This window comes from Aythya fuligula, chromosome 13 (genome assembly GCF_009819795.1).
Source record: "Aythya fuligula isolate bAytFul2 chromosome 13, bAytFul2.pri, whole genome shotgun sequence".
NCBI classification, from domain to species: Eukaryota; Metazoa; Chordata; class Aves; order Anseriformes; family Anatidae; genus Aythya; species Aythya fuligula.
The window spans coordinates 17,954,630-17,971,205 of record NC_045571.1 but is presented as its reverse complement, the minus strand read 5'-3'; the positions used below and the strand labels follow the sequence as shown (position 1 = coordinate 17,971,205).

At 34.6% G+C, this 16,576-nt stretch overlaps 1 protein-coding gene across 3 annotated transcripts in view; it reads left to right on the top strand.

Moving 5' to 3' along the window:
- KLHL4 (kelch like family member 4) overlaps positions 1–16,576 on the top strand; it is a 79,199-nt gene that overhangs the window by 44,769 nt on the left and 17,854 nt on the right. For all 3 annotated transcript variants that reach the window (XM_032196557.1, XM_032196556.1, XM_032196555.1), the window contains one exon: positions 16,279–16,452. In XM_032196557.1, the coding sequence (XP_032052448.1) occupies positions 16,279–16,452 (174 nt within the window). The remainder of the gene's footprint in view (positions 1–16,278; positions 16,453–16,576) is intronic.

The following is a 16,576-nucleotide window of genomic DNA, read 5'->3' as shown; positions in this document are numbered from 1 at the left end:
ACAACCTCATAAAACTTTTCCTTTTACTCTGTAAAAGGAATCATACCTTCTGAGTGGTTGTTGGTAATGCAGCAACTTTACCTCTGCCTGTAGAAGTTCCATTTCTAGCTGTACTCTAAAGGAGGACAAACTTTAACAGAGGCAGATAGTGATAGGACAAGCAGGAAAAGTTGTAAACCAGAAGAGGGGAGATTTAGATTAGACACTAGGAAGAAATTCTTCGCTCAGAAGGTGGTGAGGCACTGGCCCAGGCTACCCAGGTTGGTGTTCCATCTGGGGCAGTGCCCAAGGCCAGGCTGGGTGGGATTTGGGTAGCCTGGGCTGGCGGGAGGGTTCCCTGCCCACAGGAAGGGGTTGGAATGAGATGAATGTACCCTTCCAACCCAAACCAGTCTGTGGTTCTATCAAACTGAACATACTGCTACATGCCACTTAGACATTGAAGAGTGGGAAAGTACATGAAATCAGGCCAATACCTTGACCTTAAGCAAGCTTAGATTCTGTTTGATGGTTGACAAAAACTATGTTATGTGCAATACACAAACAGATGCTTGTACACACAAGTTGGTGCTGATGTACATGGAAACAAATATTTAGGAGGAGTATCTTCTTAATGGAGGCAATACTGGTGAGGCCACACCAGTGCAGAGTAGAGCAGGATAATCACTTCCCTCAACCTCCCTATGCTGTGCCTGATGCACCACATGACATATTTGGCCTTTTGGGCTGCCAGTGCACACTATTCAGTCATGTTAGTTTCACTGCCAACCAGAACACCCAGATCCCTTTCTGCAGGGCTGTGCTCCAGCCTCCCAGTCAGTACAGACATCTAGACTTAACTTGTCCCAGGTGCAGAACCCAGCACCTGCTTTTGTTAAATTTCATTTGGTTGGTGACTACCCAGTCCTGCAATTTGCCAAGGGCTCTTTTTTTTTTTTTTTTTTGCAAGGCCTCTTAGCCTCAAGGGAGTCAACAGTTCCTCTCTATCTAGTGTTGTCTGCAACTTACTCAGAATACCTTCAAGTCCTGCATACAAGTCTTTTCATGAAAACATTGAAGAGAACTGGAGAAAATGGAGCCTGTGAAACCCCACTTGGGACTGGCTGCCAGCCTGGTATAGCTCCATTTTCTGTATCCCTTTCAGCCCAACCCTTCAGTCAATTGTTTACCCATCATATCATGGACTTGTCTAGCTGTATGCTGGACATTTAATGCAGACAAATACTGTGAGAAGTGAAAATGAATAAATCATTGTATAGTATTTGACCCTAATTTCTTGGCCATATGATGACTTTTTTGTCTGCGTCTTTAGCTAATGTGACACAGACCAAAGACACATACCATCATGTTTTCTTCTGCTGAACACCTTTTTGGGAAGAGTCATTAAACTACACATTCATTGTGGCCTCCTCAGTTTTTAACTAACACTCTGTGAAATGATACTCAGCTAGTTTTTCAACATGAAAGACCACTTCTAAAAAAGAAGAGAGGTGATAATTTCCCTAGTGAAAACAGAACATACGAATTATTCTGTGAAACCACTGGTCAAAGCAAATTGATTTTTTTTTTTTTTTTTTATTAAGTGTCCAGTTCTGAGTAGCCTAACTAATAAGCAAAGTCCTACCCCTGATTCATGAGAATAATGGATAACGAATGACAATGCACCTATTAAGTGAAAGGACTATGATCCTTTGCAGAAAAGATTATAAAGTGCTGCATTCAGAGTAGTACACCATTACACTATTTTCCCCTCATGAGTTAGAATTCAGGCTCATAAACCATCTCTGATGCCTAAGGCAAAAGTTTATAAATGATTACTCCTAATGTTGCACAGCAGTAGCTTTTATTTTTAAATGAAAACATAATTGGTCTGATTTTATTTCATGCTTTTGATGGCAGCATTTTGATGGAAAGTTTTCAAAAATCTGAACTTTAACACATAATAGGTTTGCAAACATAATAAGGAATACTGGCCATCTAGTCAGAGGACATGTCAATCCCTCTATGCTGAAGTGAGATCAACAATATTTAAGTGCTTCCTTAGTTATTTGTAGTACAGTTTAAGATCATTATTTTCTTGATCTTTTCCCGTGGATATATATATATATGTATATATATGTGTGTGTGTGTATAACCATATTGCTCCCCTTATTTTCTGTAGTCTGAAGACCTGCAATTCTTGCAATATTTTTTCAGAATTCCTATGCTAGAGAAATATGATCATTTTCATTGTTCTCAATGCTGACACTTTCCAACATTTCTGTGTACTTCTAGTATTGTGGTATGTTCTGGTTAAAACTTGATAATTCTGGCATATAGGGCAGGATTACATACATGTCATTCCAGCTTAAAAAACTGTTTGAATATCCTGCCTAGTTTTTTTTTTTTTTTTTTTTTTTTTTTTTTGTGTGTATGTGTGTGTGTGTGTGAAAAACATGGTGTTATTGCTCATGCCTAGCTTGTGATTTATGTGAGACTCCTGACCCTATACCAAAGACCTGTTCCCTAGCCATCTGTACATCTTTGCAGTTATTTGTTGCTAAATACAGTACTTACCAGAAATAATTTTCACCTTATTTTTAATCAGATAATGTCTCCAATTTACCAAGTTAATACTCACTTCCAATACTATTCTGCAATGTATTTGCAGCTTGCCTTAGCTTGATATGGTCTTCAATTGTAATAAAGTTCCTATGAGCTTTCTATTTATTTCTTCCTCCCTTGAAGACACTTAGAACATTCATGGAAAATCACAGTGGAACCTTAGTGGAAAGTTCCTTAGGAGGCCAGTATGACTTAGTTATTTACCACTGAACCATTGATAACTACTATACAAGTATGAGTTCAAAGCAGTTTTGCACCTGTCCTGCAACAGCTTATTCCAAACAGTACCTCAGGATGAATTTCGTAGTATCTGATATGAGACAACATCGAAGAATATCTCGTGTTCAAGATACTAATGACAGCTACTTCTTTTTCTTTTCTTCATAATGCCTAATACAGCCTATTAATGAAGGATTTCAATTTATCTTAACATGTTATTCTTGACAAATCCTTGTTGACTGCTAGTCTTCTCTTTCACTTTTAAGTGCTTAGAAATAATAATTATGATACCTTTAAACTGAAGATTTTGTCAATAAGTAAAAACTAATAAAAGAAATGATGCTTCTGTCCTGTGGAGAATTTTGCAGTTTCTTTAATACTTTTAGCCACATATATTCAGCAATGTACTTTAAAAAGATGATTTTGTGCCAGTCTGCTATGGATAGACAAAATGCTTCCTTATAAACTCAGTGAAAAGCAAAAGCTAATTGTCTGCTAAAGATGACCTTTAACTAAAGGTCAAAATATGAATTTGAAAATGGGGACATTTGGAATGGTTTATTTAAGATATTGTAGCTGATCTCTCAGAAGTGATGGTTAGACAGCCCATGTGGCATTTCAATATTTTAGTGCAGTGGAAGAGAAATTTAGAGCTGGGGGACGAGGATGATATTTTTGTCCATGATGATTGAAGAACACCCCACTGTTATCAATGAGTTGCTGCATTTGCTGGTGCCAGATATTACTTCAGTTCTACGTATGGACTAAGAAATGGTGCATGCAGCACATGGGATAATTAATGAAACCATGCTGGATTTTAATACTGTTTCAATGTAACTCAACTGAAGAGTTTTCTGTGATCTAATGTTTACTAAAAGTAGTAAATTTGTGAAGTTCTAGCAAGCAGCATCTCATGCAGGCTTAGTACCAAAGAGCAGATTTGCCTTTTTCCCAGAAATTGCTAACTTGCAAAAGGAGAATAGAACTTTTCAGACAATGGGGGAATGTAAAGAGCAGTAACAAATGAAGTCATTTGGACTGAACAAATACTATTGCCTCATATAGGATCTCTTGGAACAGGAATTAGAATCAATATTCCTCAAAGGCTTCCTCAGCAGATATTCCAACTTTCTCTTTCTACTATGACATCTTTTGAGGAACTTGGAACATAGGCTTACATTTGACATGCATAGCTTTCAAACATGAATATTATGGGCAAAAGAAAAATATCATTTAATAGTAATTTAAGAAACTACAACAATTCTATCAATTTCAAAACAATTTCTTTATGATTCAGTTATGTTCTTATTTCCACTCCATACAGCTTGTTCTCAGCAAAGACAGCTGTTAAATTACTTCCTAAAGAGTTATTACTGCTCTTAAAATCACTTCTTAATGTCTCCAGAAAAGAAGTAAAGCAGATGATTAAACACATGTGACCAATGCAGATCAGATTTTACAGTGCAACAGTTCAATTGCATACTGAACATATACAATTGTGAAATCAGCAGGAAATTTTTGAATCATTCTTTGATAAGGGGAGAAAGTTTGCTTGATTTGAAAGCCATAGACAGAAATTTGAAAGAAATGAACAATTTATTTTCATATTTTTTTGTGGCTGATTTGTTTACTTTGAACTATTTGAAATACTGTAGTAAGGAACACTACTAAAATCTTTCATAGTTAAAGAAATACAGGGATTTGTTTGTTGTAGTTAAATAGCCAGAGTTGGCCCAATACATACCAACTCGTTCAGCTAAAAGAAAAATCATAGTATATTTAAAGAATCACTTTACCACGTGGTATGATAAAGAATATGATTTGTATATAATACCTGTAGTTATGAAGGCTAAATAAATACAAAAGTGAAGCTGAAGGATTGTCCAGATTCAGAGAAGAGCTAAAAGGGATTATAGGAAGTAAACTAAAAAATGATGTCTAAAGAAGTCCACAGCAAAGTTTTCTCCTCTGTGAAATCAGCCCCCACCTCCGTGACTCTATCCTCAGACACACTGGCAGAACTTCCCACTCAGCTGTGACAACAAATCTCCCAGTGCCTTTCTTTCTCCCCTTTTCAGAGGAAATACTTAATAGTGAAAACTCAATTAAAAGCTAACTAAAATAGATAAAACAAGAACTTATGGCCTGACTCTTTCCAACAATTCTGCCTGTCCAATAATTAATAGCATAAATCATCTTGCACTTCATTTTAGTAACTGTTTTTATTCTATAAGATGAGAAAGGATAATTCACTAAAACTCTGTCTCCTGCTCACAGGTAAGAGAAAGATAATTAAAATAATGTAAAGGAATACCCTACTTTATAGCCACCATATTCATTTGAGGTTAAAATATATTACATGGTGTTACAATTTAAAAAACGTTTTGTCAAGAAATAGGGCATTGCTTTCTCATGCTGGATTTTACAGTTATGCAAAGATATCTTACTTAGAAATGAAACAGAACAATATTAATTATTTTCTTCACTGTTTTCTCAACTAAAACCCATTTAGGCTAAACAAACATATTAATTGGAAAAGAAATTAACGTCTGATACCTCATTCTTTCTTTGGTTCTGCTACACATGTTTTGAAAATCTTTGGACAAGAATCTAGAGATCTTACCCATATATAAAAACTTGATTTAACCAAATTCAAGCTCTCTCAGTCTGTCTCAAACTTTCAAAACTTATGACTTTATGACTAGATGCATTAGGAACTCAATATCAATACCATGCATTCTACCTCAGATTTGTTTCTTCCTTCTTACATAAACTCACTTAGAAATCTCTTAGGCTCTTGGTATCACAGTTTGCTTATATTAAAGATGGCATTTGATACCTGTTCTCTTAGGAACACAGTAAGAACTGATCAGTCTTTTCAAGCACCATAATTTGCCTAAAAACTGCTATTAAAATGCATACTGCAATGTGTGTATATTAAGATTGATACATTATAGTATGCAGTTCTCATGATAATATCATACATAGCATATAGATCTCATGACAATATCACAAAAATCAGACTGCTAGTTTAACTAGAAGTTTTCTATTACAACAGGTAGTAGTGACCACTAGTATAGTTATAATTAAATGTTTTGATCAGCAAACATAAAGGGAATACATTTGATAAAATGGAGAGCCACTGCCACCATTTGCTCTGCTTCAGTTTACCTGATAAATTAGAAGTCAAGAGGAAGGGATGCATTCTTGCAAGACGAGCATTTTCAAAGCCTGTTCATTTTAATAGAAGTTGAGAAAATGAACAACCTTTTTGAACTGGGAAAATATACCTTGATTTAAATGGAAATCATGAGCAAACCACTAAGAAATCCTAGGACTTGGAGAAAAGCTATTTTAAGCTATTACATATGGTTTGGGTTGCTAGGGAAACCTCTTTTACAGTGTTCATTTAGCACAGATGCTTAGGAAAGCTCTGTGGCTCCTTGTCATACCATTTCAGAATGTGAAGAAATAGAGATGAGCATATACATGCATGCAGACAAAAATATCACTGTAAATTTATCTTAGTCATGTTCTGTATCTTTGGTGGAAGTTAGTTTTTTTTTTTTTTTTTTTTTTTTGGTCATGACCGCTGTGATAAAGTAAATGCTTTGTAATTAAAAATCTCTGTTTCCAGACTGAGGATGTTTGTGGAAACATTACCTTCAGCATTGATTAATTCTGGTTCATATTTTAGATAGTTGGCTATTTAGAGCAAAGGATTTGCCTGCACCATATACATTCTGAAAATGTAAGGAGCAAGTCTGGTGACACCAATTCTGGCCCACCCTTTGGACTGTAGGGCAGATGTGACTTGCCAAAATACATATTATAATCAGCTTCACTGCCACAGTAAAGCGGGATTTACTGCCACAGCATTTGGCACACTCCCTTTACCTCTTTAGACCTGAGGTGGGTGATAGTTTGGAGAACAGTTGCAGTCTACTGCAATCAGAGGCTCACAGGCCACTGTGTTGAGCAGGCAGGAGGCTCAGATCTTTTCTACTAGCACCTCTTCCAGGGTGTGCATTAACTAGACAAACACAGCCCCAAGTGAAGGCAGAGCACTTGGATCCATATCCATAATCTAGACAAATATTTTTCACCTCCTGCCCAAGTGGTCATGTAAGAGAGGTGATAAAGGGAGTCAACAATATAGGAAATTTGAATGGAGCTCTGGAAGGGAAGAACAGCAAAAATATAAATCTATAGCTATGGTTTTCCTTTCTGACTTTTCTATTTTTCTTTTGTAGTGGCCTGAGTTACTGTTCTTGCAGGGACCTACTGCCTGTGTGTGCCAACAGTACTAAGCTCTTGGTGACCTTAATATAGGTCAGACATTTGTATGGTTTTAGCATCACCAAAATTTGTTTAGACTTGGATGGAAAGAGGCAGAAATTGATTCTTGCTACAAAGTAATTTAATCAGAGAAATGAAAACCATCAGTTATTTTGGACATCACACTACAGCTTTCTGCAGAAAGTTCTCTATTTTGTTCAATACTCTGGAGAATCCTGTACTTCTTTTCTGAGTCATAAACTGTAACTCAAAACATATGTAAACATTGAACTAAGATTATTTGAAGAGTTTTAAATCAAACATGCATATTGTAGCATTAATACTTTGTTAAAAGCATATAAAGACTGAAATGCTTGTTCCAAGTCATGAGTTTGACTCTCATGTAGGACATTCACTGAAGGTTGCTTACCATACACCTGGTTGTCATTCAGCTTACAGAAAACTACACATAAGGACAGGAATTCCTTTCTATGTGATGAACTTAAAAATAAATCCCACAATTCTACATGCTAGTATTGTGGCTTAGGACTTTTGATCTCTGTCTGAGACGCTTGACCTAGTAAAATTATCTGGCAGGACAGCCAAATCAGTCTCTTGACAAATCTTGTCATAGTGGATTTACAAGCAGTGTAAGACAGCTTCCTGGGAAGTTACAGCCTTGTGGTCAGACTCTTCAATCACAACGCAATGAAGCAGTAAAAAAAGTACGGAAAGGAATAAGGATATATAAGTCAGAAGTAATTTTTTGTCCTCATTTGTTTTTTCATTCACTTAAATGATACCAAATTCATCTATAAAAGAAATGTAGAGTGGTTTGATTCAACAACAGACCAATAAAGTTTCTCAGCATGAAGCTCCCATGAGATCCCACAGATGTGCCAGATGTGTCTCTTACTTCCTCTTTAGAGGAATTCAATATGTAGCTCAATTACTAGTTAGCTGTTTAAATTAAAGCTTCCTTAAACTGTTTCACTTAGCATTACAGTGAATTCAAAACTGAATTTAGCACCATTAGTAGAAGAACCAAGTTAGGACTGGAGGACAGTGTGGTCTGTTAAGATCACACTGTGTAAAGACCAAGAACACTAAGTCATGGATATATTTACTAGCAGTCTACTGAACTGCTTTTATTCTTCATCTGGAATGTGGAAGTGTTGCCTTATATATTTTGAAGAATACTTCAGTTAAATACCTTATCTGTCCGTTTTCCAAGGTGTTATCTTTTAAGTACATACAATTCCTAAAACATCCTTTATTGTGCCCTGTATATCAAATAATTAATGGGAAGTCTATTATTTCACTTTCAATGGCTATTGCTATGACATTTCATAAATAAGTTGATTGTAAAAACCGCAATTTTAAAAAATCCTTTCTAGTAAGTGACTTTCAGCCAATACCATATTTTAAAATAATTTTGAAAAAATAAATTGATTTATAGACTCCTAACTTTCTCATCTGTTAATTTATTCTGTAAACTGTTTCAGAGATTTTTTCAGTTTTCCTATACTCCAAATACTCTTTCTCAAATGCAAGACTGATTTCTAACAGACTATTTGGCTCAAAAGAGGAAAGACTTGCAATATATTAAGGTGATTTGTAAACTCACATCAAGAAAGAAAGGCAAGTGCACTGTTTTTTTCTTGTGTTTACTTTGTGTGATCTTCTTTCCCATGATCTATCACAGTGGCAGAGTAGAAGGTACCTCAGGCAACGGTTCTCAAAAGTTAACGCATCTTGTGTCATACAGTCAGAGCTTTGCTTAGGATCTGCATTTCTGCTTTGCCTTTTTGATGCTCCATTTCACATTGAGTAGCTAAGCCAGAACTAATTTCTCTGGAAAACACTTCAAAATGAAGTGTTTTATATTATTATATTTTGTTCCTAATTGTATATAAACAAGTATTTTAATTGGTTAAATACTCTTTTCTGCACAATTCCACCCTCTCCTGATAAATGCCCTCTGGAAAACCTTAGAACATGAAGAAGCTAATAGAGAACATTTTTACATAAATCTACTTAAAAAATTTTTACTCTCCAGCTGAAATCCTCATTAAATATATTATTACCTCCTTCCAGTACTTCAAATTGCCAGGAGTCATAGGATCCTAACATCACAGAATAAGGTCAATATACTGCTCACAGTAACAATTTCTTCCAGCATGAAGTCAATAGCCAATACCCAAAGTAGGTGATTTTGGTTTTAATCACTTACTTGTTGAATCCTCTCTTAATCCTGAGATACAGATGAGAAGAGAGGTATAAACATTTTGTTCATCCTGACTTAGAGAGAAAGAAAAATCAACAGCATCTTTGAGACTGATCTGTTAAATATCCTCATATAATATATATATATATATATTAATATTTGCATTTTATCCACATGTTCTAAGCTCCCCCTTTGTTTTATTTTGCTAAAAGCAATGAGAGGGGATAGCATAAAGCAGGTCTTCTTACCCAAAATATCTCCCATCAGGAGTCTTTCTGAAAGGTGCTTAATGAAGTAAGAAACATGAACCTAATTAGTTTCATCTGGCCTTAGTCGTGCTTGGATTTAAACAAAATTTGTTGCCCTTGGCTTGTAATTTTTTTTATGTCCTCTATAAATAAAAATGCCACCAGCTCATGTCCGGAATTTAGTCATTACTTTTCATTTTGTACATTTTGACAACTTGAAATAATGCCTTCTAGTCACATCATTTTTTGTCCTTTAGGAAGATGCTATTAAATTACCTAAAAATATTATCACTAGCTACATGAAATTTGAGCAAGAAGTAAGCAGCCTGACTGAATTTCTTGTCCAATGCCAACACATTTGGCATTATCAGAGCAAAGGTTAATTTTAATATAGTAATATACATATATACTCATGTATTTTTACCTGAAACATTTCACTTGGTTATTATTCTCTATTACATAATGGAAATGAGTACAATGTTAATTCTACTGGAAGATAATGATCTTGAATGATGATTTGAGATAGCATTAATTTAAATGATTTTTTCTGATACAGTCACTTCATCTTTCAATATAGACATATATCTTTTATAATAAAACATCCCTGGATGTACCCCCAATGTGCTCTCCAGACTGTTTAGATATTGGTACAGCTTCAATGTTTATGAAAGTGTCTCATGCTATGGAAGTAGGTGTTCTTAATGCACACCATTATAATATTTATAGTAAACTTTCATATTCAGATTAGTCTGAATCAGGAAGAAAATCGTTAATTTGAAAATGCCTACTATATTACAAATTTTGACACTGGCAGATCATTGTGATAAAATCCCTAGTTAAACTGTGTTATCCAATGGCTATCAAATAACAGAAGGAAGAGTTTCCGACTTCTGCTTCTACAGTCCTTTCAGTGAATTGAACAATGCATACTGTCTCACTAGAAACATCCATGGTCAGCCTATTGCACTCTGGGCATCTCGTAGCTGTAGATTTTGCTCCCAGAAGAGCTGCACTCCTTCCTAGTTGGGAAGGCAGCATGGGTGCTCTGAGGAAAACCAGAGCGCAATGGGACACAGTGCATGGCCAAACTGTCATTCTGTGGGAAAAGAAGTGGAGGCCAGTTGGCTCCTTACTTTAATGTCTGTGGAAACTTCTGAATGGTTCTGCAAAAACTTGCTGAAAATTTTCCAAAACTGAACCCCAAAACTCAGGAATAAAATCTCATAAACACATTTATACCTGCAATTGTAAATGGAAGAAGTTATTTTAACTAATTCTAACTGAGAAGAGTTAGGATGTTAAAAACAGCCTGTTTTTAGAGCTCAAGGTTCTAATGTGGGATTGTCAGTTTGAAGTTTCTATTTAGATGGGTTAGAAGTCAGCAGTCTCTCTATAAGTCATTATAACATTGCAGTTGCTTATGTCTTCCTTTGCTACATCATTTTCTGTTATTTATTGCATGTTAATATTACTACTGTCATCAATGTGGTACAATCTTCCACATTCTTTTGGATCAAAGATTTTGACCCATACCCTAAAATTTAATGCAATATTTAGCTGTTATATTTACAAACAGCAAATAATAAAGGAGACAATTGCAGTAGAAATATTAAGACAGAGGTTTGGATGACTACTGATTGGCATATTATCAGCAAGCACTTAGTACGGGTGCATTGACTTTAGCATTCTTTTATGCTTTGTTCAGAAATGGCTTCCTAATTGAAATATTTTACTTATTTATTTTTCAGCCAGCTGATGTAGGGTATCTCTAACAGTTGCTGGGTTCCTATGATTTGGCATAGGAAAATAGCATCTCAATCTCCAGCCTCACAACATTGCCTGAGAGAGATTTACAGCTCAAGCAGCTGAGCAGGAAAGAGTCTGCCTATGTGGGGGTTGACTGCAGTTTTCTTGAATAAGCAGAAACAAATGAGTGAAAAAAAAAAAAAAAAAAAAAAAAAAAAGATGAGTTGCATTGTAAATATCGCTGCACAAACAAACTGAATTGATGAAGTTGCAGTTTTGTCTAATGCCTTGTCACTACTAAAGCACATTTAATAAACCTCAGAACAGACATCACATTGGTGTTTTAAACTGTGATAAAGTCCTTAGGATGTCTTGTGTCTGTTATTAATGTCTCTAACTGGTATTTAGTTTGCTGTTGATGGCTGGTGTGACCTACCATTCAGAAGTAGCGTGACCCAAAATCAAAAGCTGAAAGTGACACTGTTAACTGAACTGGATTCCACAAATTTTAAAGCAGGTACATGCAACAAATATCTAACAGGGAAGTGGTCACTATAAAAATATAAATAATAGCCTTATCAAGAACAAGAAATTCAAATATTTCATTTCATCACCTGTTTTTTTTTTTTTTTTTTTTTTGTTTGTTTTTTTTTTTTCATGCAATATTATGCATCTAAGCTTCCTAATCGTCAAGTTTTGTTTCTGGACTTTGGCCATAGGCACATATAATGAGGCACTTTAAGATCATACTGAATTTAAAAATGGACTCAGCAATTAAATAGAAAGTATGTTTTATCATGTTATAATTAAATAATGATGAAAAGTGAATTTCACATTTATAAACTGATTAATGAATAGTGCCATGGTGATTAATGAAGAGTATTTTACGAAGACAGAAAATTATTTTAACATAATTCAAAAATTTAAAGAATTGTAGAAGACAGGCCTGGAATGAGCCACAAAACTTGTCATATCCATTCCCCTGACCAAAGGAGACATGAAGTTTTCCCTCCACATCACCATTTCTGAGTAACAGCTTCATTGGGATCCATTACAATCTAGCTGTTACCTCAACTCTCTTTTCTTGTCCTGTATTTCAGTCAGATAATTACTCATGTAAATGTAAGCAGGTCTTTGAAAAGTAAAAATTTGCATGAAATTCAATAATGCCTAAAGCAAAGATGGCACCTTCAATTTTTAAATTCTGTTCCCCAAAAGTTTCCAACTTGCTATCTTATACCAACGTGATGTTTATACCCTATTTCTATCATGTACTTATCTGTAATAAAAATACAGAGTAGCATGAGAAGCAGAATTCACAGGCAATGCATTCAGAACATCTGACTTTGAAAGTGAATCCCCAATAAAGTTTTGAGTGCGCCTATACAAGTTGTTCATATCTCTTACATTTATTACACTTAAAACATGCCACCCAAGCTTGATTTTGAAAATGTCATGTGAAATATTGTTAAAAGTCATCCAAAAGTCAAGATGATTTCTGACACCTAATGTTTTTCTCCCAGTAAGCTTTGTTATCTTGTCAGTAAAAAAAACTGCTATGACATGATTCGTTCTGAACAGCCATGCTGGCTGGTATTTATTTCCTTGTTACCATCTAGATAGTTAACATTTTTTGATTACTTTTTCAAGTTTTCAGTTTATACAGTCTGCTTGACAATTTAATTTTTCTTCTTTTAAGGAATAGCACTGTATTTTCATTATCCTTCACAAATCCTTATGGGAAAACTCTGAATTTATTTCAACTGTCTCTCTAGCCAAGAAGAAATTCATACAGCTCAGTTACTTAGAAATCATTTAAGTATAAATTTACCTCCATTCTCTTCGGGCTAATCCGAGTTCTTAAGTTCTTAATATTAGCGTTCATAATGTTAACACATCTCAGAATCCTAGTCAACACTAACACAAAGATGGCATTAAGCAACTTGAGTTTCTGGTTCTTCAAATCTCTTTAGTAATATTTTTCCCTCCTGACTAATTGGAAATTTAGTTCCTTGGTCATCATAGGACTAATATACTGGAAATGTTATTACTATAAATATTATTATTAATAGACTTCAGATCTTGCTTGCTTAAACTTGTACCCATTTTATAGAAAACAACCACTTCTCTATCTTCTACATGCTTCTGAATAGGTTTACATGGACCTTGAGTTCTCTTAATGTGTTGAGTTCTCCTAGAACAAGATATGACAAGTAGACATATTCAAACTAACACATCTGCAGACAGCTTACCTGTCTTTGTACTTTTGTATCTTTGTCCATAGCATCTCTGATTTTACTTCAACATGAAAGCATCAGACTCAATGATACTTTTACTGATTTCTTTCTTCAAGATACTTTAACCTCTGTCTTCTATATAGTTCACTGCGTTTTTTCCTCCCCCGTGATATATCTTGAAGCTCAGTATTTGAGTTGTCTGCATATCAGTGATCCATGGAGGGGAATAAACAAATATCATGAGAAATGAGAAAAAAAAAATGTATCCAGGACTGAACAAAATAATTAGACTTTAAGCTTGTAAATCTTTGCAACATGAAAATGACTGCTCTGCTCACAAATGCATACACACTATAGGAAATTATGTATTTCCAGAAACTGGCCCTGTCCATTTGCAATAGGGATGGGTGAGTATTACTATGGTTGAATTCTGCAAACATCAAGTATAAGTGAGATGTAATAGAACAGTACTTTAGTACTTTGCAGTACTAAAGGTGGATATAACAAATCTCACACAAAATATATATATATTTTTAAATAATTTTCAGGAAAGCTTGAAAGAAAGCTTAAGATGTAAATAGCAAAACACAAATGTTACAGAGTGTATATTTGGCATTAAATAGCTGTTGCAAAACTAATGAGCATATAATCCAATTTTGCAGCTTCTTCATTTTCAATGCAGCATTGAAGAAAAACAAACAAAAAGTATAGTCATTAAACTCACTGAGACAAATTAATTTTCGTAAGCTGTAAACTACAAAGGACGCACATTATAGGTGAACTTGGTTTGCCCCTTTTTTCTTAAAATAACAACAACAACAAAACAAACTTTGGAAATTGTAACAAAGCTTCACAAGAAAGATAGGAAGTTTATTGCATTATTTAGAAAATATTAAGATATTTTTTAATATCAATATAATCTCAGATTATCCAGAGAAAAATATGTGCACACACTGGGCATATGTGCAATGTGTTTGAAATGCATCAGCTCTGCTGTTCCCACATATGCATACATCTCAGGACTGATAAACCTCAGTTATACCAGAAATCATGCATCTGTGCAGACTGTCAGTGGTCTTACACATCCAGTGAGTCTGGCAGAACCACGCCACAGTGACTACACTGTACTCAGGTGCACCTGAAATGTACCAAACGCACTGGGTATCTGAAGGTTTCAACATACCAGTGCTTCAAAGATGCCATATTGCAAACAGCCTGTGGAATGTCAGTAATTGCAATACAAAAATCCAAAGACCTTTGAATTGATGGAATTTAAGATGGAAAAATATATATATATATATACCTGGAAAAACATAGACATACAGTGGTCACACCAATGCTGACTTTTTTTTTTTTTTTTTTTTTGTACCATTCAGAAAGACACTGACATTCTGTAACTCTCCTCTAACACAGAGGAGACAGAAAACTCTACTGGTCTCAATTCAAGATTACATATAATTTGATTTCTAATTATTCCCCTTGAATCCTGATTAGCTATTTAATGATTTATGATCTTTGAAAGTATACGATCTAATTTATCTCTATTTTCTGATTATATTACTGATTCACCCAATTTTAATTTCTGTATTTTCTAGACTAAATGTTCCATTGTAACACAACCTAGTACTCTGCTAGATTTTAATACTTTAATTTCATGAAGAGATTTTATCGCTCCTAATGACTTATGCATATGCATTAACAGTATCAAAGACAATCAGTATATTTAGTCAAACAGCTTCCACTATTTCCTAGCTGGTCTTGTGATTTAAAAAAGAGGTGCTTTAGGTTTTAATAATATTGTAAAAGGAGAAAACGTTTTTCTAAAAATATAACTAAAATAGTGTCATGGATTACAGCATTTTCAAGATATGTGATACAGATATATCAACAAATTACTATCTTACTATGAACAGATTAATATAAAAATATGTACTTTTCTAAGAAGGTATCAAAAAGATTTCAATGTGCATCATGATCCATATTAAAAGGCAGTAAGGAATGATGCTTTAGAACAGAAATCTTGTACAAATATCCATAAAAATTATATAAATGCTAAGAGGATTCCAGAATAGGAGGAGTATAATTATAATGTACATTTCCATGAAAAGGCAAGAAATTAGTTTGTTATTTGCATTCAGGTTCTAGAGGCAGTATAATTTTCTGATTTCATCAGCTTTTTGTTTGGTAATTTGTCTACAATTATACAGTAGTTTTCAAATTGTATTCTGATTTCTCACTGTTTAGTAATAGAATTTTAAAGTATAAAGTATGGAGAGAAGTAGAAATAAGACCTGACGACATACAACATCCAAAATATCATACCTCAAGATATTTTAGATATTAGTATCACAGTAAAATAAGTTTGTTTTTCATGTTTCCTGTCGGTGCATGATTAGTAGGCTGCATTTATCACACAGCAATGCTGTGCAAACAATGCCTCCTGAACACGTATCCTGGATATGAAGTAGAAAACTCAGGACCACAACCTCAGTATAACTTTTTTTTTTTTTTCTTTCATTGACCCTAGAATTTATAAGCAGCCTACAAATGAAAACTTACAAACATCAAACAGAAACAAATTGAAGAAGGCATAATAAGAGGATCATAAGAGCTTTATAATTGTAAAAATTTATTTAATGCTATTTAAACTAAAATTATGTAAAGAGCATAATCAGTGCTTACAACACTGCAGCCATTACAGTGCCTCTTTCCCTTGCAGGCTATCAACGACCAGCAGTTCACTGCTTGGAATGAATGCCAATGGCTCTGATGAGTATTTCCACTCTACAAACCACGCAGAGCAAACTTTCCGCAAAATGGAAAGTTACCTGCAGCAGAAGCAGTTGTGTGATGTTCTTCTCATAGTTGGAGACCAAAAGATTCCAGCTCACAGGTACACATTCCACTTTTGTTTACATGGCTTCAAAGTCTGAAATTTCCAAACACTAGGAAAAGGTATGCCTACCCTGCCTGTTATGAATAAATAGTTACTATAACTGGGACATCAACTAAGATTG